This window comes from Stegodyphus dumicola, chromosome 3, assembly GCF_044657685.1.
Source record: "Stegodyphus dumicola isolate Sdum_Otavi_A_Nest chromosome 3, ASM4465768v1".
Lineage (NCBI taxonomy): Eukaryota > Metazoa > Arthropoda > Arachnida > Araneae > Eresidae > Stegodyphus > Stegodyphus dumicola.
In genome coordinates this window covers 227,389,284-227,412,199 of record NC_140770.1, presented here as the reverse complement: position 1 = coordinate 227,412,199, position 22,916 = coordinate 227,389,284, and the positions used below count along the sequence as shown (strand labels likewise).

The 22,916-nt window shown below is 33.5% G+C and overlaps 1 protein-coding gene across 5 annotated transcripts in view; it reads left to right on the top strand.

Annotated features, from left to right (window-relative positions):
- Nup75 (nuclear pore complex protein Nup75) overlaps positions 1 to 22,916 on the top strand; it is a 120,874-nt gene that overhangs the window by 34,772 nt on the left and 63,186 nt on the right. For all 5 annotated transcript variants that reach the window (XM_085813878.1, XM_085813876.1, XM_085813877.1 and 2 more), the window contains exons 9-10: positions 10,126 to 10,251; positions 20,467 to 20,589. In XM_085813878.1, coding sequence (XP_085670004.1) covers positions 10,126 to 10,251; positions 20,467 to 20,589 — 249 coding nt within the window. The remainder of the gene's footprint in view (positions 1 to 10,125; positions 10,252 to 20,466; positions 20,590 to 22,916) is intronic.

Here is a 22,916-nt window from a genome sequence, read left to right as displayed (position 1 = left end):
TGCCATTAGCGATTAAACTGATTTATTTAGTTATTTCATTTAGTTATAAATCTCACTGGTAACTTTAGGTCAGCAGCAATAGCAGCAAGAACTCCCAAAATTGATGCCATTCTGAGGAAGTGAGCAAGAAAAGTAGCAGTTATTGATCAAGCAACACAATAAGGAAGTGCATATTTGATGATAAAAAGGTTTTTAGAAAAATAAGAACTTTTTTAGAAGATGTAGATAACCCTAATATTTCACCAACAGAAAGATTGTGTAATGATCTTGCAGAATTGAAACTCTTTTTTTTTTTTTTTTTTTTTTTTTTTTTTCTACACCGTATATAGCCACAAAAAAGCTGCAAACTGAAAAATTGACAGGAGGCGAGAATGGAAGAATGGGATGTTTGCTCTTTCTGAAATGAAGGGCTTATTGCAGAAGGAATCATTTCTTCAATGAAGAAAAGAGAAACTAGTTTGCTAGACAATGCGATCTTGCTGGATTCAATGTACGTAGATCCGTAACACCGAATTATCTTGGATAACGAACAAATTAAAAAGGCAAATAAAGCCGTCTATGAACTTTCATTAAAAATGAAATTATTCTCAGAACAATTGGAGAATTCAAATCAGGACAGTCAAACTGCAGACATTGCTATTGAGTCTCTATCATCGTCTTCTAATGATGAATTAGGTTTTGAGAAATATTTTTGAATAATATTGAAAAGCCTAAGGCAAAGCAAATGAAAATAAAGAACCAAGAGCCTTTAGATATAAAAATGAAAAAATACAAACAAGATTTCTACACAGCCTTTGAAGAAATAGAGAAATATGATTGTGCTTGCAAGACACCTCTTTTAGAACTTATAGAAATCTATCCTGAAAAGTAAGTAGCCGTTAACAGTAACAACTCTTCTTCCTACTCAAGTTAGTGTGGAAAGACTGTTCTTAGCTCTGAAGTTTATCAAATCGGATCTATGGCCCTCCAACAAAGAAGATATTGCCGAAGCTGTACTGTTTCTTAGAAATAACTAATGCCAGTTTTTCCATTTCATAATAAATGCTAATTTATATAAATAATTTGCTATGCCATTTTTTTTTTCATGTAACATCTATTACTTTCACATTAAAAAAATAAGCTGTAACCCATGTGTATATGTTACATATATATATGAGGCTGTCGGAGTCTTTTTCCCTACCGACTCCACAGCCCTGATTTGAAGTATTAGTATTTGAAATATTAATATCAGTTGAAAAGTATTTTTTATATTATAGTGATGTAAATAAAAGAAGGGAAATATTTGCTCTTCAAAAATGTTCTAAATTATCTTTCTTCTGATGTTTTTATTAATTAGTCTATGTGTGATGTCAGTGGTAGAAATTTATGTAAATCAGGGTAATGTAAAAATTATATGCATTAAAAGTATGCATAATTAGAAGTCCATGTGGTATATAAAGCAAGGACTGTGTTTATTATAAAAATTATTATTTTATATATATGTTTTTATTTATACTAATTTAATTTTATTAAAATCATCCTAAACAGTTCATCTTCTCTTAATTAAAACCATGTCACCTAAATCTCCTGTGCAACAATTTAAAGGAAAAAGTCAGTATAAATGATTAAAAAATGATAAAAGTTAAATCTCTGGAAGATGTCTTATTTTATATTTGTGATATTCATTTCAGTTTTGTTATACATTTTGTTGTATCTTTTTTTAGTTTTGTTATACACTTGAAAGAGTAATATCTTTAATAATTTTGCTTAGTTAAAATGTGAGTGCTTTGTGAGAATATTTATGTATAAGAAAATTTTTATTGAGTGTGCCATAGGAATTAAGAGATCTAGAAGGGTGTGATAACTCATCACATTTGTGCAGTTTGTATTATTGGTCTAATTCTAAATTAGCTTGAATTAGTTGTTAAATGTTTTAAATTTGATTAAATAAATTTTACAGACTAGCTGCTACAGTATAGGATTGTGGGGTTGTTATAACACGCTATCCAGGTTGCATTTTCAGAGTGAAAAGTGAAATGAAAATGGATTAATTGCACTAATTTTCATGAAAATTTAATACTCATGAAAGTTTAATTTTTTTCTTAATTATTTTACAGTGGTGGTATTAATTTCATTGTATTCAATTCCCTAATCTACAGTTCACTGTAAACAAAAAATAACACAATTCAGTTTCTAGACCTGCTGATAATAAAAGAATCACACATAACTTAACACTACAGTATAATATAAACCAACTAGCAACTCTGCGATAATGACATGCTATTTCTTTCCTTTTCACAGTGACAAGACAACTGCTTTCTGTTTCTGTCTAAAAGAGCTAAAAAAATTCTGCTTTTTGCCTAAATTGTAAAAAATTGAATACAATTGCATTTAGGAAGATTGCAAGAAACAATAGATAAGAACTAGATTTTCTGAGAAAATGCAGTAGAACATTAAAGAATTAATTTGACGTAAGTAATGCTGTAACCCATTCTAAAAAAATATATAGCTATATAATGTTTTATACTCTAGTTTATGCACATTAGTTTTTTGGTATGTTCAGTTTGCTTCTTACGAGTTATTAGTGTTGACATTTGCTGTTGTAGCAGCAGTTGCACAATTTAAAAGTAAAATTTAAGACTAAGAAATTGTTCTGATTTATTTTATTTCACAGCAACTACATCATAGCGTAAATGGCAATATTGTATCACATGCTGGTTAAAGTAAATTATTAAAAGTGATAAAGTGAAGCAGATGTGGAAAAATGTCGGCATTTGTGTATTTGACCATGATGGGGTAGCTTCTGTGCTAAATTTTTTTGACATTGGTGCTTAGTTCTGTGATGATATATTCATGTGGATCTACTAGTTAGCTGTTGTTTGTTCTTCCCCACTCTGTTCTTGAATATATTTAAAGTTAAAATGAATTGCTGCTTAAATTTAAAATGTTGTGTTTACTGCAGGAATGGTAAATATACTGGCTTCCAAAAGTTGCGGCAGTAAAATCAACAAAGCTGGAAAAAGTAAAGTTTGCTAACACCAGTTTTCACACAAAAGTAGCAAATGTGTTTATGCAAGAAAGAAAACAAGTATTATGTATGAAGATTACAATATTATTTAATTTTTGTAAATAAAATCACATTTAGGTTATTAGCAAACTGATTTTTAAAGCTAAAAGTGAACTAACAAAACTTACATTGATAAGAAATTGTAACCACCCTTGACCCTTAAATTTTACAATGATTGTCATGCTTTTAATGTAAAGGAAGTATTGTAATCCTGAAAAATTCCAGGAATCATATTTCAATGAAAATATCCATTTTGATTGCTATCGAATGCAATTTAGCAATGTTTTTGCCTGACATCTCTACATAAGGATAGAATAAAGGACTCCCATCCCCCAAACAAATTATAAAATTGATTTCAATGAATTTTCTCAGAAGAGATTTTTTGTGGCGTCTGCGCATATGTATGTATGTATGTATGTATCTCACATAACTAAAAAATGAGTAGTGTCAGAACATTGAAATTTTAACTGTTATATTAACTCTGTGTATATTAACTCAGTCATTCAGACCCTGTTAGACTGCCAAGTGAGTTATGTGAAAATGTACAACAAAGTCATGTGAAGGTTTTAAATAAGTTTTTTTTTTTTACTTAAACTTGAATTTAACAGATAGCACAGTTCTTTTAAACATTCAAAACGTCTCCACTTTTGGGTATGAAAATAATGTAAAGTTGAATTTACAATGTAAAAAGGGATTGTAGCTGCATACTACACACATTTGGCCTAACTAAGCTGGCTCACATTTAACGCCATGTTTCACCTTCAGGTAGTAAATAGTTAATGCTAGAATGCTTACTGGCAGAGCTGTGCAGTAGAAAGTTAATGCTAGAATGCTTACTGGCAGAGCTGTGCAGTAGAAAGTTAATGTCCAAACATCACTGCCAAAAGTTCTATATCTAAAATATTCAAATCCCACATTTTAAATAGATGTTAATTGCTGCCTGGTGAGGGATAGAAATGGAAGAAATTAGAAAATAGAATTAGGTCATAAAAATGGATTAATTAACATGAAGTGCCTTATAACCTGGTCATACTGCTTTTGGTTTTGTTTTATAATCTGAAATCCGAGTTTTAATACTTTGAAAATTTCTATGTTTTAGGTGTATTTTTGAGTTTGCACACAAGAATAGCCAAATTACACAAGTGCATATCATGCATGTAGATTTATACACGTTATATTTAACTGTAATTTTACCGAATATTATCCATTGTTTGCAACATTGGCCATCAAAATTTTTCTTTTTAAATTTCTTATTTTTTATAAAGTACTTTTTTTTTTACTATTTATTATTTGTGAACAACTACCTGTGAGCTGTAAAATTAACCAAACAGTTTTTGCTGATTCACAAAATCACCAATGAGTTAACGTGTGAAAGCAGATAATCAAAATACTTTGTTTTTTACAGTTCAAAGTAAATTGCATTTTGTGTGTATTGTTTTAGATTCTAGTCTTTCTTTCATACAGTGTGTCTAGAACTGTAATCCATACAGTACTTGAACTGAAATACTCCAAAATATTATTTAATGACTAAATATTGGTGTGTAGAAACTGTGGTGTCATGTAGACTGCGCAAAAAAAAAAAAAAAAAAAAAAAAAAAAAAAAAAAGGTCGACAGTTCTATATCTTCCGCTTTACGAGGCCGATTGACAAAATTTAACTTGCGCTTTTCATGTCTTGAAAGTGCGACTTAGATATGTGTTAGATTTATATCTAGCATTGTTCTAATATAGGTATTTTGACACAAAATTGGACTTTTTCAGTAATAACATACCAATTTTTTTTCCATATTTCGATTCTACGACTCAAATTATGTCAAACTAGCAAGTTTTGTAAAAATCGCACGAGTAGTTTTTAAAAAAATTAGGTCTCGAAATTTTAGCTCCTCAATGTTAATTAAGTTTGGTATACATTTATTAATCTCTCTTTTTTTATTAAACTTTTTTTTTATCCTTCACACATTTTCACATTTCGAAATTCAGGTTCATTTCAAATATAATTAAATCATTTTTTATGATTTATTTTTAAAATTTGTATTTTAAAATAATTTTTATAAATTTTTTGAAAACATTTTGAATTATTATCTATAAAATTTTTACCATCATCTTAAAGTAGACGTATTTCTAAGCATACTTCCAAAAAATTACAATTTTTATTCAAAATTTCCCAAGATTTATGTGAATATATATATTTTTGCATTTGGAAATTTGGCGGATTTGTTGAAAGCGATAAAACATCAGATGTGGTTTAAACACTTTGCTAAAATTATTTGGAAGTAGGAGCAATGTGACTTTTTTTTTCCCACTCATGCACAATGTAAAAAGGTAGGAACGAGGTGCCTTTTTTTTCCTACTCAGGCATAATGGAAGAGAAAGGAGAATTGGTTGCCATGATATAAAGAAGTTCACCAAGTGAATTATTCTTGACCAAACTAAAAAAATTTCGGCAAGATAAATTTTAGAATTTCTCCATAAATTTCGCACCAAATTTTACAAAATTTAATATCTAGCCATAATTTGAGTCGTAGAATCGAAATATGGAAAAACATTGGTATGCTATTTCGGAAAAAAGTCTGATTTTGTGTCAAAATACCTATGTTAGAACAATGCTATATATAAATCTAATATATATCCTAAGTCGCGCTTTTGAGGCGTGAAAAATGCAATTTGAATTTTGTCAATTGGCCCAGTAGAACTGGAGATATAGAACTGTCCTAATTTTTTTCATAATGTACATGCTTGATTTCAGAAGAGCTCCCGACCTAGCCCTGCTGGAGAATTTGGCAAGGCCAGCCACCCCAATCAGAAAAGAAAGGAGAATCTGGCAACCAAGGGTAGAAGGGGGACAGGGGAGTGTGGCATGCACATCCGGATGACGTGAGAACTTTTTTGAACTGAAATGCAGTTGAGATATTCAAGGCTTTTTCTTGAGTGTGTTGTAAAAATCGAAAGCATAAGTGTTTCAGTAGACCCAGCAAAAAAATGCTATATCTCTACACATAATAAAACAAAGAGTCTGTGTGTGTGTGTGTCTTTCGTTCGCGCTGCGTGTAAGCTAATAGACCCATGGCTACGAAATTTGGTACATAGGTGCATCTAGACAAGAGCCAGTGCACCTCGAAGCATTTTTTTCGAAATTCGAATTCGAATTTTTTTAATTTTATGTTTTGTGACGAAATCGTGTCATTTTGAGACATAATGGGCTATAAGAAAGCGAGATTTTACTCTACACACTCCATTTTCCCATCGTCATGAAACGTAGGCACTTAGTTATTTTACGAACTTAAAAAATAAATTTCGTGTTTCAATAAATCGATTAAATAGGAATTTATTTAACAAAGGGAGCTTAACACCTTTTCAGCGGGATTTTTTCTTAAAAAGTTTATTTTTCTTTGATTTTTGGACACGTTACACTTTCATCCTTGCAACTGCTTTTACAAAAGGAATTTTGGAAAAATGATAATATTTTGTATTTTTAAAAATTTGTTTAAATGAAGCTTCAGAGTACACTTCTCACATCTCGCATCTTTAAAAGTGGGGTTTTGGCAACAATTTTCCTGTCTTATTGTTGTTAATAGATTTTTGATGAAATCGCATCATTTTGAATAGTTTCATTCTTTTAGAAATATGGGTTTGGCAAGAATTTTTCATCATATTTCTTATGTCACTGTTTGAAAAGATTCACGTATTTCATTATCATTTTTATATATATATATCATTTTTATTGATTTTTTTGATAAAGTTCTGTAGAGTAAAATTCTGTGCGGAATTTTATGTTTTTTGAGTTGCTTTCATGTTATTTTTTGCTTATTTTACTGTTTGTAAGATATTGAAAAGTTTTGCATGATTTTTTTTTCAACGGAAAATTAATTAATTTTTTAATTAGAATAATTAATATTTGTATTAAGGGATATTGCTTATTTCATTGTAATTTTGTTATACGTAATAACTTTTTTTTTTTATGAAGTGGTTCTGCTGAGTAAAATTCTATGTAGTTTTTAAATTTAACATTTGGTGTTCCCTTCAGCCATTTTTCCGGTACATTTAAAAGCCAGACGAAGGCTGGCAGCGAAGCTGCTAGTTCTATATAAAAAGTGCAAAATACGTGCTTGTTTATTACTTCGGAATAAGTTTGTTGCTTCATTCATAATGTCGACAATATATACATATCACAAGGGAATAAGTGAACAAATCAGACAATGTTCGGAGATGCGGAGATAACAGAACATCACAGTGGTGGCAGTGGTATGATATCAATAAAGCTGACTGAAGAAATTTGAAAATTCTATGTGAAATGAAAGATGGGAACATTCTACAGGTTACAATCGGAAAAAAAAGCATCGTGTATGTAATCCAGTAAAAAGTCAAGTGTTCGAAGAGGTTTTGTGATGAAAAATAGTGCTAAAAATATGTGTGTGAATGCAATCAACTATGTGTGTTAATCCGATGAAAAGTAAACTATGCTGAAACCGCCAAAAAGGTATCTGAGGGAAAATGGTATTAAAATGTGCATGTGAAGGCGTACATCTATAGTTTCTCAAAAAGAAAATGGTGCAGACTGTGTTCTTGTGGTGTATGGCAATCAATTAATGCTTCGTTTGTCTTGTTTGAAAGGCACAAAGGTGTCAAAAAAGTGTGATAATATGCTTCGATTTAAGAAAAATCAGTGTGGGGGGAAGCTGCAAATAGGCTTACATGATCTATGTGCTATACAGGGATATTAAAGTCGCTTACCGATATTCTGAAGATGCCAAAACATATGAAGTTGATCAATTAACTGTTATTAATTGTGCTCATTGGTCTTGGTATAATTTTATTTACATATATAAGTTATGGAAATGTGTCTCTTAATTTCAGCATATTTGAATACTTTTTGAGATATGAATTATTAAATTTTAAGTGCATTTTTATTTTATGGTTATGAATGGTTATTAATGCTTTAGTGTTTGTGATCTGTAAATTTATGAGATGTGATTGCTTTAATTCTTAAATGTATTTACAGTATCTTAAATGTATCTAAATATATATCTACATATTTCTTCTTTGAGGTTTAGATGATATATGTACTTAATTCATTTGTCACATTTTGAGATTCAGTTTAAATTAAGGATTAGATTTAAAGTATAATTGTTGTAAGGATATTTGGTGATGTTTTCCGTTGGCCTAATTAAGTTGAACGTAAATTTCCCATAATGTCATTTTTAACCAAATCTAGAAAATCTGATCTAATCACCCTTGCAAAAGAATTTGGTGTTGAAGTATTACCTACATATAAAATTTTAGACTTAAGGGAAAACATTTTAGCTTGTGACAACTATGAGGAGCAAATAGCAAAGGATCTGCTGAATGTTGTTATTGCTGATAGAGAGGTCAGGGAGGAGGAGGCAAGGCAAGAAAGGGAATTCAAGTTAGAGGCAGAGGAATTGCCTTTAATAAGTATTAAAAAGACAGTCAGGATTGTTACTCCAACAGGAGTCCTATATCTGAATGGGGGGAGAATGGGAAGGAAAGATCAGTAGAAGAGTTAACCAGAGCAATAAGCTTACTGACATTAAAAGTTCCGAGTAGAGCAAATGGCTGGGACTATATCTTTTCCAGGTTGGAAAGAGCCTATGTTAACGAAAATAACTTCAGGAAAGCAAAGAGGAATTCGGAAGAGATTTTGGGTCTGGAAAAATAATTTGAAATTAAGGGGGAGGAGGCTAACAGACTTTGAAGGTCTTAATCAGTTGGGAGTGGCAGACAAAATCTACCAGAGCCTTGATACAGAAACTGCTGTATATATAGGTTAAGGCAGGGAGACTAGTGGTGCAAGCCAAGAGAGCTCGGAAGAGAGTGTGATGTATTTTTTGCTGCTAAAAGGAAGTCCTTTAACATGCATAGGAAGTTAGTGAAACTAAGAATGTAAATCAGGCATTGTGTGAGAAACTAGCTGGTCACCAGGGGTCAGAGGCCATAGCTGGTGTACGGAAGAGCACATGTAACTTGAAAGGTTTAAAATGTTTTGTATGTGACTCAACTTCACATTTTAAAAGGAATTGTTCTCAGGTTAAAAGCAGCATACAGTCTAACTCAAATGAGGGAAAGGATAAGGCCAGGGTAAACTGGGTGAAAAAAATTCAGGATAATGATGTCCTTGAGGACAAGGTGATGGTAGCTCGAGTGACCCTTCGAGGAAGCTAGAGAATGTAAATAGCTATCAGCTTTGTAAGTTGAAAAGAGTTCCTACGTAGACTCCAACTACTACGGATTCTCCGTAGTTTCTATGGAAATTCAAGAAAAACTACGAGCTATGAAAAGTATGGAAAAAACTACAGATTTTACACAGAGAAGGAGAACCAGTACGCAAAACGGAACCAACTAATTCATCCGATGATTGGCTGAATACTTGTGTCATCATATATCACGTGTTGAGTGCGTTGCTGGTTTTGAAGAATAGCTAATCATAGATCAGTAACTCCAACCGCTAATGACTTGTCAGTAGTTCCCCCGCAACATCTGTCTACTTTGTCTGTCTCCCAGGTTAGTTGCTGCTGCGTGTTTAGCCTGCCTTCGGCTTCATTGTTTGGATTACGGCGAGAGCTTAGCGTGTGTCTTGTGAACTGTGATTCAGGTGGGAGTTTTTTTTTAATAACGCTACCTCGAACGAAGAAGTAAAAATTATCAAAGCGGAAATTTAAAGATTCGTATTCCTCAGAATTTCCATGCATTAAAGCATCCAAAATTTCTGTGAATCACACAGACTGCAGTGTATGCAACAAAGATTTCTCAGTTGTACATGGCGGAAAAGATGACTGTAAACGGCATGTTTTTTCTCAAAACCATAATGAACTTGGCACTGTAAAATCTAAAGAAATAATGAATTTCTTAATAAAAGATGACGAAACAGGTCCTATAGCCCAATGCTATTTTGTTCAGTTTTTAATTGAACACAATCTACCGCTTTCTGTTTCGGATCATTCCAAAGAGCTTTTCAAAGCAATGTTTCCGGATTTGTTCCGGATATGTTTTTGTGTATTTTTTAAAAAATATTAACTTCTAGAAAAGTATAAAGTGTTTTTTTTTTTTTTTTTTTCCTTTTAGATAATCCAGTTTTTACTGCAAGGAAAAATTATATCAGCTAGATCATTAATGTCTTTGCACCCCAAATTTCAAAGAGAGGATTTTCTTAGCCTTGATGAATTGCTCAGAAATATGCCCATGTATGCGGTATGTATTGTTTTAATTTTATATGGGTGCCTGTACTTAATATTTTCAGTTTCAGAGTAACAATTTTTTCTCTATGTACATAGTGACAAAGTAAAGAAATCAGAAAATTGCACCAATTTGGTATCGAGCACATTATTATATTCCTTATGTACAAAATAGTTATTCATTTTTGTTTGTTAATAAGCTTTAAATATTGTTCGGGTTACTGCCATCTAGTTGTTTGCATCAATGCTGAGGTTTGGCACTAAATAAAACCACATAAGCAGAAAGGTACAGGCTAAAATTACAAAGCCACAGCTTTAAAGATTCATATTCTTCATAATTTCTAGGCATTAAAATTATTAAGTAAAATATCTAAATCTTGCACATTGCACTGCATGCAACAAAGACCTGTTGGCTGAGGACAGCAGCAAAGATATCGGGAAATTGCATGTATTGTCAAATATAAAGAAGCAATAAAACTGGGATAAATATTAAATTTCTCCATAAAAAGCAATGAAACAGCTACAGTCAAAAGTCGTTAATCCGGACTCGTCGGGACTTCGGCGATTCCGGATTATGGATTTTTCCGGATTATAGATCATCAGTTTAAATCTGCTAAGATGGCATGCAGAAATTCTATTATTAAACATCTCTTTCAATGTAAATTGTTTAAGTTGCTTCGTTTCATGTGATAATACTTTCTCTTTAATTCTGTTTTCTTGTTTAGTTACAAAGTCCCGCTGTTCAAGTCCTATAATTGCTGTGTCGAGAATACCGACTAATTTGTCAATCGAAATTTTTTCGTTTTCAATAACCTCTGTGTCACTTTCTTCACCATCGGAAGCGAATTATAATGACGAGGAACTTGATTTAAATCATATCAAAGACGGAGGACATTGAGATGAAATACTACATTTAGTAAGGAGTTATAAGCGAAATAAAATAAAAAATCTGCTCTGAAGATATAATGCTGACATCAACTTCCAATTCATTGTGCGCCGCGTCGTTCCCCCCCCCCCCCCACCCGCAGAGCAGCGTGATTGATAACATATTTCGGAATGATTAGATAATCAAAGGATATGCCTTTATCCATTTTTTGCAGCAATTCCACTCTCTGTTTAATGAACTTCGAAACATACTTTCGCTTTGTAGATCCTTTACATATTAGTAAATATATATCAGAAATTCTATTTGACATAATCGAAAGTTCAAGCTTACTTTTAAAAATTGCTCTAACAGTCTGCAAAAAATAATAAGCCGGATCCAATTCGAAGATTAAGGAACAACACAATCTGCAACATTAACTGAATTAGATAATTTTAGCTTAGCTTATACCCTCCGTTATACATTAAACACGCATGCGTAAATGTATTATGCACATGCGCACACGCATATTCGCAGCCGTAAAGGTCTTACGACGCATGCGCAGAATGTTTGTAACTTTGAGGTCCGGGTTATAGATCATTCCGGATTATGGGTGTCCGAATTAACGACTTTCGAGTGTATTATAAAAGCTGAATGCTATTTTATTTGATATATAACTGAAAACAACTTTCCAGTTTTAGTTTAGGAACACTCGAAACAATTTTTTTGCATGATGTTTCCATATTTGGCCACAGGGGGGAAAAATTAGCTGGGGGTTGCAATTAGGAAAACTCTTGCTGAAAATACTATTGATAGTACAGTACAACTCCAATTATCCGAATCGCTACTTATCCAAATGGTTATCTGAATTGCTATCCGAATCACTTTCAGAATAATCAAAAAATGAAGACTATAAAAATTAAGAGTGAGGCTACATGCAACTTCTCATTGTCAAGCAGATGCGTGATTTGGCTGCTCAAAAACGGATGAAGACAGTCAAACAGTTTTCTTTCACCGAGTTGTTCAGCAAGCAATGACATTCTGCACTTATAAGTACTCTACAGCATGCTATATAATATGTATGTAAAAGTGTTGCTTTTTCATTTTAATTAATTAAAACCACTTTTTCTTTAAAAATAGTTTTTTTCCCTTCCATTTTCAACATACAGTAATTAATTAGTGTACGTAGACCCTTTCTTAAAGAAAAATCCAATTATCTGAATTTTTTATTATCTGAATGGGGTCCAGTCCCAATTGATTCGGGTAATTGGAGTTCTACTGTATTGCAGAAACAGTTAACTCCCTTTGCTCTAAATGCAGATGGTCTAAAATTTGGAATTGCCAAAATTCCATCAATTATGGATCTCAGCCTTTGTACTATATATATATAAATAGCATTATTTATATATATATTTGTGTATGAGGTACAGATGCACTGTATTGTATGTTTAAATATATATATAGTATCGTGTAGTGTGTGTGTATGTATATACGCACTACAATACATTGAAAATCCATTTGTTATTTGTTTGATTGGTGAGATATCAGTAGAGAACGGTAGCCAGGGAAGCATATGTACACCTTACAGAGGATGTTGGCTGATGTGAGCAGTGCGTGTTCCGGTGTTGTGCTGCTGATAAAAGGCAATGGGCACTCCCTGAATGTAGGGATGTGTCACGGGGTGGAGCACATCATCTACATATTATTGGGTCTTCATAATGCCCTGAATATGAACTAAAGAATCGTACGCAAACCATGATCCCTCATCGTCGCGTGATGGGGCATTCTACAATTGCTGTGTGATAGGACCTGTTTCCACATGGATGCCACTCTTGTACATGGCAACTATCACTGGAGAAACAAGCGTTACTCATCCAAGAACACAACCCTGTGCCATTCCATTGTCCACATTGTTCAACCCTAGCACCATTGTAGATATTGGTGTCTATGATGTGGAGTCAGTGGCGGTCTTCTTAACAGATGCCACAAGTGCAGGCCATTAGCCACCAATCAGCTGCAAATGGTTCTGGTTGATATGGGAACATCCAGGGTGTCTGGAACATGCTGCAGAATGGAGGTAGGAGTGGCTTGTGGTTGGATTCGTCAATCCACGCTTGCTGACATCACTCCTCGAATGGAGGAGTGGCTGCACCGGCAGATCTCGAACATGTGCATTTCCTTGTTCCAACCATTGTTGCCCCAGCTGGTGCACTGTGAATGCTTCCAGGTGTGTGACAGTTGAGATTTGCTGTTGGACCAGTCTCAGTCCAATCACCATGACCCTCGTAAATTGATCTGTCTGCTGGAACTGCCTCTGTTGACAACGGCCTGTCATTCTGTGCTATTGCATGCATCTTCTGAGACAGGAACAAATTTTTTGCAAGGATTTCCCTAGGAGAAATAACGGTGCGAAAATTTCCAAACATTTTGCGAAAACATTTTGCGGGTTCCTTCCCTTAAATCTTCAGTGTGCACTGGAGAAGAGCTGCATATTTCACATCATTCGTGTAACTCACTGACATGCGTCTACCCTGAAATTTGCATAATTTTTGGGTCCTCTCCTTCTTGGTGTTGCATTTTCAATGTGAGGTAGTGATGTAAAATATAAAATTTAATTGGCAATACACCTTTAAATTTCTAATTTGAATTAAAAGAAAACCCCCCTTGTTTCTGCACTGATGTCACACTTTTGATGTTCACTTGTCACATATTGCTGTAGACTTTTGCCCAATTGCTGCTCAGAATAAAAGCAAAGTGGTCCAAAATTATAAATAGTTCTAGGTACTTACTACGTTGCTCATTTGCTGCTTGCTTGTTCCTGAATAAGCCACATCTCTTGCTTCGCTAAACTTTCTTTCTATTATTAAAAAATATGTTTGCATTTTATATAAATTGTGGGGTGCAGATTGCACCCATTGTGCTGTATCAATCAAGGATATGTTGTAAGAAATTAAGATGTAATTGAAAAGATGTTCAAAAGTGTCCATGAATAAATTATATGTTGAACTCAGCATATCTATCTGCAACTCCATTATTTCATCTACAATGCAGTACCTTCGAGCTGTGTTTGTCATGCAACTGTTGTCGCCATGAATAAAAAGTGATTGGTTTCATTTTTTCTTGCCAACTAGGCCACCTCTCCCACCAAGTTTTATTGACATACCAACAATAATACTACATCTATATGTATATATATATATGGGGAAATTGAAGGTGATGCTACTCGGTAAATAATGAGGAGTCCTTTTTGTCATGCCACAGAACATTTAACAACGTAAAAAACTACAGATTAAATTGGAATATAACAGTGGCTTAGCGTATCCTCGTGCTAGTTGAATGCAAGGACGGGTTAGCGTCACTTTATGTGTTTACAAGGCGTCTGCTTGCGCTCATAGAATTAAATCTAAACTGAAAGGTCTGTAACCGCCACCTTCTCGTTAACTGCCTCACTCTGTCAGGTAGTGCCCTCTGGTAGCTGTGGAACTAATGGTTCCTACAGATTCAGCATCTAACTCTTGTTTTCGTCCTCAAAAACACAAATTAGCGACACTGGTACATCAGGACAGCATCTGAAAGTAAATAAATGAAAAATAATAATAATAAAAGAAGGGGCAGAGGAATAGCACAGTTCAGTTGTAAAGTCCAAGGCTTCATATGATCAGCTGCTGTGGTTGTACAGCCAGGACCTTCATGCTATGTTCTTTTTCCACCTGGATCAGTCTGCCTTTTCTCACTGTTACGCATTACGGACCAAAGAACTTTGGCTTTAACTTTAGACTGCCTCTATATTCTGTTCGTTGTATGGCCACTAAGTCGTTCGCATTGTACACCCGTGCCACTTTTTCTTGTATGTTTTTCTGTTCTCTTCCTGAATTTTTTGAATGTTTTTGCCTGTTTCCTCTCACATTTTCTCGATCTTTCATCATATTTCTTTCTTCAAGAATTTCAATAATCTTTAAGTCCTCTCAATTTCTCCAGTGAGGAGCTGAAACGGGTAGCTCTTTGTGCTTCTGATCTTAGTGCTGTTCAGTATTCATTGTACATCTTCAACATTATTTGTACCATTTGGTAGGATCTTCTGTGGACAATTTGGATAGGAATGGAATCGGGGTCAGAGGAATTCCTCCAACCTGCCCATTCCCTCTTGGAACATTGGTAGTTATAAATATGTGCTGGATCTTTTCTTGAGTACAGTAGTCTTTAGAGGTAAAAGCTGTGCCTTTATTGGTTATTATTCTCGAGGGATTGCCAAAATTCGATTGTTGTGGTTTCAGATTTTTAAGTGTACCTTGACCTGATGTAGACGTCACTGGGTAGAGTCACATAAACTTTGTAAATGCATCGACAGTGGTCAAGATATGATTGCAGATCTTATTTGTCAAAGGTAATGGTCCTATAAAATGAATGTGAAAAGTGCTCAAAGGGATACAGTAGAATTCCAGAAATCCGCAAAGCTTGGAACCGCAAAGCTTGGGAGGTTGTGCGGATTTTAGGATTATGCAGATTTCAGGACAGAAATGATAAATCATAATATTCAGACTAAAAGTGCAAAATAAATAAGGCGTATTAGATACATTTAATTAAATTATTATATACATTATTGCAATAACTTATTATATGCATTAAATTATTATTACATATATAAGTTTGATTACTGTATTTGACGGCATATAAGATGTACTTTTTTTCCTAAATTTGGTGTCAAAAAAGTTACCTGCGTCTTATACGTGAAGGACACAGGTTAACTTTCAATACTGAATGCTATTTTTAGCCCAGATAAAGGTCTAGACACACATAACTTTTTCTACATCTGTCATAATTATTTTGCGCATGCGTGAAATATCTGTCGCCAAAAAGAAAGCGCCAAAGCTTGAAGCTGATGTTGAAGTTCAAACAGGTTCGACGGTCACATTACGTCTATGGAGCTTTTCCTTCTTTACATAGACTTTCTTTGACTCAGTCTACACACATGTTGGTATCGGTGCTACTGTGTATAAACGTGTCGGTATCGGTGCTTAAAACTATTTGTTTTAAAAAAATACCCTAGAAAATATGACTACAGGAAACAAGAGATTAAGCTAAACAATTCAGTATAAACTAGGAGCGTTTAAGCTATGCCAAAGTGAATGTTTCTGCATTGTTTCTGCTTTATTTTGTATTATGTTTGATTGCTTGCCGTTTATTCATTTATTCATTTATTCATTATTGAAATTTACATATGTTCAAAACAGCTTGCCGTTTGTTAATTTTCCTTAATAAAAGTATGTTTGGTAATTGCATTCAATGATTGTTTCGGACTATTGAAATTTTTTTTCCTTGTGTATGGCTTTCTAAATAAGGGTGCGTCTTATATGCCCTCAAATACGATATATTATTCATTGTATTATATATACACAGCATCGAGGTTTGCCGATTTTGCCTCATGCAAAGATTTCCGGTTTCGGATTCTGGTGTTAGAATCACAGTTGCTGTAAAATTTCAACAGCTTTTCTTTATTTTTCCGTATATCATACACAATCATATCACAATTCCGTATGATTCTGCTATAAACCAAGGAGTAGCACCTGTCTCCATCTTTTGAAGAATTTGCACTTTTTGCATTACCGTCAATGCAACTTGTTTACATTTTTCAATGTTACAAGCAATAAAATCATGAGTGTGTTTCTAATCTGTAATTGTATTAAAAAGGGCTGAAATAAAAAAATATTCTTAATTTATCCACAAAATATCCGAATAAAAAAAAAAAAGGCAGCTTTAAGTAATCTCGTGAAATAACAAAGCTCAGAAAATACAACAACTTGAATCGTGAACTTGAAAGAAGAGTTGAGTGAATCGTCTGCTTTCTTACCTTGATGCAGATTAGAGGAGAAAGAACTTTTATCATGATGTCAATAATTTGATATTTCCGTTATGACTAATTATTATTTGGTAATTATGACGTCATTATTTGTAAGTATTTTTTCTCTGATATTTCATACTCAATGTTGCGGTTTCTGGAACCTATAAACTGAATGTTTATATTTTGAGAGGCAATGCGGATTTCAGGTCGGCAGATTTACGGTACTTGACTGTACTATCTTTTGGAATGGGATTTAGCAAACTTTCACCCTTACCTCGTATTTTGTCACATAAAATACTTTCTACACCAGGGGTTCCCAAGCTTTTTGTTCCTAAGAGCACATTCTAGTACATCTGTTGGCCCGCTGGCATCATTTACATTTTTAAGGTGAATTTATATTTGGATAGAGTACATGTGCATAAAAGAGGAGGTCAGTTGCATTTTGCTTTATGCTGGTATCTGTGTTGGACGGAATTTCTATTTCATTAAAAATGAGAAAACTTATAACTCGCATAGAATTTAAAACAAACTAAAACATTTTTATTGTGATCACAAAGCAATGGGCATGTGTTAAATGATCGGCGGGCGACATAGTGCCTGCGAGTTGAGAACCCGTGCTCTATACAGTGCTCTATACAGTTTGCGATTACTTGTTCAGTTTTGTCTTCTAATGTTAGGAATAGAAAAGTCCATTTTCAGCAGATCTTCCATTTTAGACACTGCAAAGTCCCTTGTTGTGGATACTACATATGATTTCTAGTTCCAATGCTTCAGGTACCACAAGTAATTCGTGACCACTGTCAAATTTGTATAATACGTTATTTTTAACTGTGTACTCTTCCTTGAATCTTTGCTCGACTAAGGATTGTTATAACTGGAGATGCTCATTAACTTCTCTGCACAGCTACGATTTTGGCAGTAACTTCTCTCTGAGAATAGGTAACTATCATAACACTCTTTTTACTAAACATGTCTGCGTGCTTTTATTAGCGGCCCAGATCTGTGAACGATTCCATAGTCCAATTCTGCTAAAAGTAACGCCCATCTCGCCGCTTTAGGAATTAAATATTTCTTGAATATGGTCTTCTGGAAGGCATTGCAATAGTAATAATTCATTGCAATAGAAATTACCTTTTGGGATTTATTAGATCCCAAAAGGTAATTTCTGAATTTCTTTAGAGTTTCCATTATAGCTAAAAGTTTGAGATCGTAATCATATAGCTTCTCTTGTTGGATGTTTGCGCTTTACTTGTGAAATAAATGGGGTGTAACTGTCAGTCATCGGACTTTTATAGCAAAACAAGGCTGAAACCACAACTGCTTGCGTCTGTATGCAGTTCTAGTGGTGCTGCTTGTTTGAAAATCTGAAGAACAGGGCTTGTCGATAAAAGTTCTTTCAATTTGCTAAATGCCTCTTTTTGTTGAGTCCCAAATTTGAATTTCACTCTGTTGTGAAGGTCATTTAGTTGTTTGGCTATTTTCAAATGGATGGCAATAAATTTTCTGGAATGTCTCATAAGACCCAAGAAACTCTGAATTTGCTTAAGGTTTTTGAGTTTCGAGAAATTTTGAATGGCTCTGTTTTTTTTTTTTTTTTTCCAGAAGAGTGGCAAATTTTACCATCCTCAATAATATACCCAAGAAATTCTATTTTTCTTTTAAAAAAATGGTGTTTCCTAAAATTGATCACCAAACTGTATTCGTTGGCTACTTCTAAAACACGTTTTAATTTTTCTAAACTTTCTCATTTTGCACTGGAATAATAAAATCATCCATGTAAGTAACAACGGATCTAAACTGAAGGGCTCTCACGCCTATATCCATATAGAGCTTTCACACTTACCTCGTGTTTGAGGTGTTTGTTTCACCCTTACCTCATGTGTACAACTTGTATTCAAGTTGGACTATGAATATGGATGGTGTATGGATCTTCATATCAATCAGCATTACTAAAACTTGATCCTGTTCACCGTCGGGCATTATGCAATTGTTCTGAGCTCTCTGAACATCACCCCTGCAGAGCTTGTACATAGATTACTCTGAGACTTCAGTTAAGGTGTGAACAGCTGTCTCTTTGCTATTATTTAATATATTAGCTAAGCCTAAACATCCTGTATGATCGCTTGTACTATATATATGATTCAGTTGATCTTTTCCAAGCAAGACCTTCCTGTATTCCTACCTTTTTGAAAAGGTGTCGGTTATTGGTTGAGGAATACAACATCTCTGGGGTGAGTGTCCAAATGATAAAATATTTTCAAATTCCTTAAAGAATTGAATTTCTTAAAGGTTGTATTTGCAGCTCTTTTTGGATCACAGAAATGAGTACAGCAGGTATTTACCCGTATTTACAGAAGATTCGAAAACTTGTGACCATGTTGGTGGTGCCTTTTTGATCAGAAATCATATTAAAAGGTCTCAGATTGTTCAAGCCTTGTTTTGTTTTTGCATCTGAATTAGCTGCTGCTTACTGGGCTGTTTCTTTCATTTCAAGGCAGCACCATAGAAGATTTATTATAGATACGGACTCACTTAGTGCCTTAAGTTCACTGCAGAGTTTTTCTGGAAACAACAATTTATCTGTTTTTGAAGTTCTAAACTTAAATAGCATCCTAAAGAGTAAAGGTCATGATGTTCTTTGTTTCTGGGTGCCCTGACACATTGGAATAAAGGGAAAAGAATGCCTTGGAAGTATCTAGCAGACCTGTTCCCTTTTTAGACACAAGATCTGATATTAGACAGAATTTTAAAGAAATGGCAGCTACTGGAGTGTTCAGGTTAATAATAAGACATTTTAAAACCTAGGGTGGAATGCTGAAAGAATGCAAGAAATGAGAAGAAAATATAAATCCATCACAGAAATGGTCACTCACGAATCACTCGCAATTACCTTCCAAAAGTAGTGAGTGAGCCACTGTATCCTAACTGTACTTGTGTTCTGTCTGTTCATTGTTTTTTTTAACACTGTGTCCATATTTTAACAGATTTTGATTAAAGCATTTTAATGATTGTGACTTGCCTCTTGACCGTATAATCGGAAAAGAGATCAATACCAATTTATTTGAATGCTTGAAAGAAATGGGTCTGTATTATTTAATTTCATTTATTTTTTGTGTTGTGGGCTTTTATTTTAATACTGTGTGTTTCAATGTGTCTTATAGTTTTACCGCTATGTTACATATGAATTCTGTTAACTAATTTTTATGTCCTTATTCATCTTATCACTTGGTCAACATTTTATCACCTCATTTGATTTTATATTGAATAGTTTTTTAATAATCTATCATGTGCATGATGCAAATAACTTCTCAGGTTATGCACCCAGAAAATCTACTACTACTTCACTTTTTATTTAAATAATTTAAATAAGCATTAATAATTTATGTAAAAAATTATTGAATTTTTATTTTTTGAAGAATGTCCCAAAAATAAATATTGAGTGTTTATTGCTGTGTATGATTATGAATGATATTGAGATTTTTTATTTTCTTTGCAGTTTTTCCTGTAATTGTTATATGTTTGCATTTTAGCCTTCAACTGGAATATCACTAAATGAATTTCGTATGAGGTGGACGCTTTGGCACGAAGAATGTAAAGCAAGGCTTCAGAGAGGTGAATTCTCTTCCGAAGTTGGTCTGGAAGAAATATGCAAAGTAAGATATATTATATTTTCTGTAGATGCTTTCTTTGAAGTAGTAGTTATTTAAACAAATTTCTTTTATTGTAAAAGTAAATTATAGTTTTTTCAATTGACTTTGTCTAAAGTGCTTACGCAGAGCTTACATTTGCCTATACCCAAATCATCTTAATGTTCTGCTTCATTCTGAATTTAACTATGTAGATGTCAGGACTATGTGTGAGTGAGTGCTACATAGTTTAAGAAAGGAAAATTCAGATTTGCAGATTATGAGGTGCACCTGTCACCTCTTAAATTTAGCAGCTGAAAAAGGGGCAGCTTCTTTACGAGTAAATGTGGATGAACACATTGTTGATATTTATTATTATCTTGAAAGGAGTTCTAAAAGGAAGGAAAAATTGAAACCGTTCCCAACAGCTGCATAATACTGAAATGAGAAAAATTTTGAAATGTGTGTACACGCTGACTGTCTTTAAAGAAATGCTTATCTAGAATCCTCAATTAATGGAACCCACTTCTTGCATTTTTTAAAGAAGTAAATGCTTCGAGAGTTAAGGTAAAAGGCTGTATTGAAAATTATAAAATACCTAAAGCATACCTGCCAACTTTTATGAATTTTTCATAATTTTTACGAAAATGCGTTTTTCTTTACGATTTTACGATCGTAATCTATTTTTTACGATTTTTTTTCCTTTTTCAAGTGTTTTTAGTGATTTTTTTCGAAATTTTAGAATTTTTCGCCAATTCAGCGATTTTTGCCAATTGTATCGTGTTTTACTACTAACTACCGACTACTTCGAATCCAGTAACCTGCGGTTTCTCCCAACTCGCCGCTTAACCAACCAATCCAATGTGCTGAACTTGTTTCTCCCACTCTTTTCTTTGTGGGCGCCAGATTATTTTTTCGCGTTCCCTTCAGCAGCAAGGGAATTACTCAGCTCGGACTCAGCAAGCGTGGATTGTCGCATTCTGTTTTTTTTTTTTTGTTTGCACATGCTACGAATTTTCTTAATACGTCGTTGTTACGAAATGCGTTAAAAAAAACGTATTCTGAATATTTTCGGCCTGCCTACAAAGCCGAATTTCCAACAATTAAAGAATCCTTCAAAGGAAATAACTATGCATTTTGCAACGTGTGTGACTTCATAATAAGTCACGGTGGAAGAAGCAACATTGTGAAGCATGTTAAGTCTAAAAAGCATGAAGTTGATGCTTCGGCTTCGACAACGTCAAAGAAAGTGGATGATTTTTTTCAAATTCGGCTACGAATTCGGATGCCGATGTCATTCTACACAGTAATGCTGAGTGCGAGAGAGTCTTCAGTGTTGTGAAGAAAGACAAAACTATGTTTCGTTCTTCAATTTCACCAAAAACTCTAGAAAGCATTTTAATTGCTAAATGTTATGAGGAAACTAATTGTTATGACAGGAAATTTTCCAAAGAATTTTTGGCTAAAGCCAAAAGATGCACTCTAAATTCATTGCAATAATTTTTTTGTGTAACATTAAGTTCTTGTTTTATGTTTCCTAATAAATTTTTTTAGTTACTACTTAATTGAGATTTACTAATGTAAGTACAATTTTCTTTTTCTATTTGTATAAATTGTTATTTTTTTAATGTCAAATCTTCGTGTTCTTCTGAATTTTGGAGAAATCTTCTGAATTTTTATCTTTAGAGGTTGGCAGGTATGCCTAAAGTAAATGGAGATGTAGTTACTACTTCCATTTTTAAAAATAGGTTTGAGAAAAATAAAGTAATTTCTGCACCATTCAGCAATTAAACTGGCAGTTCTCAAAATAATATTGCAAAATATAAGCATAAAACTCATACAAATTTCTATCAAAATAAAAAAATTGCTCAACACATGAAACATTTTCCAATTACTGTAAGTTTATCTTGTGAAGAACGAATATTTATGTTTATTTCTTCGGACCTTAACAAAGCTTTTTGCTTTATTTTACAATTCATTTTGCCATCATTCGATGTTCTTAAGACAGTTATACAAAGCAGAATTCCATTAATTCATGTTTTGCAATCAATGCTTTATGATCTGTTTAAAGACATTTTATCAAAGTTTGTAAAACCAGTGTGTGTTTTGTCTTCTAATTCTATATATGATGTGATTTATAATGAACTAGAAAATCAGGAGAAAAATTATTTGGTAATAGGAGCTGCAACTACAAAAGTAGTGGAAGAACTTTCAGAAGAACACAAAAATAAGTTTTATCTTCATGTTAGATATTACTACGGATAATCCCTTCAGCAGGTGAAAAGTGTCATGCTGCCCTCCTAGAGGAAGTACGTCATCAGATGACAACCATAACGTGGTCTATCATAATAAGC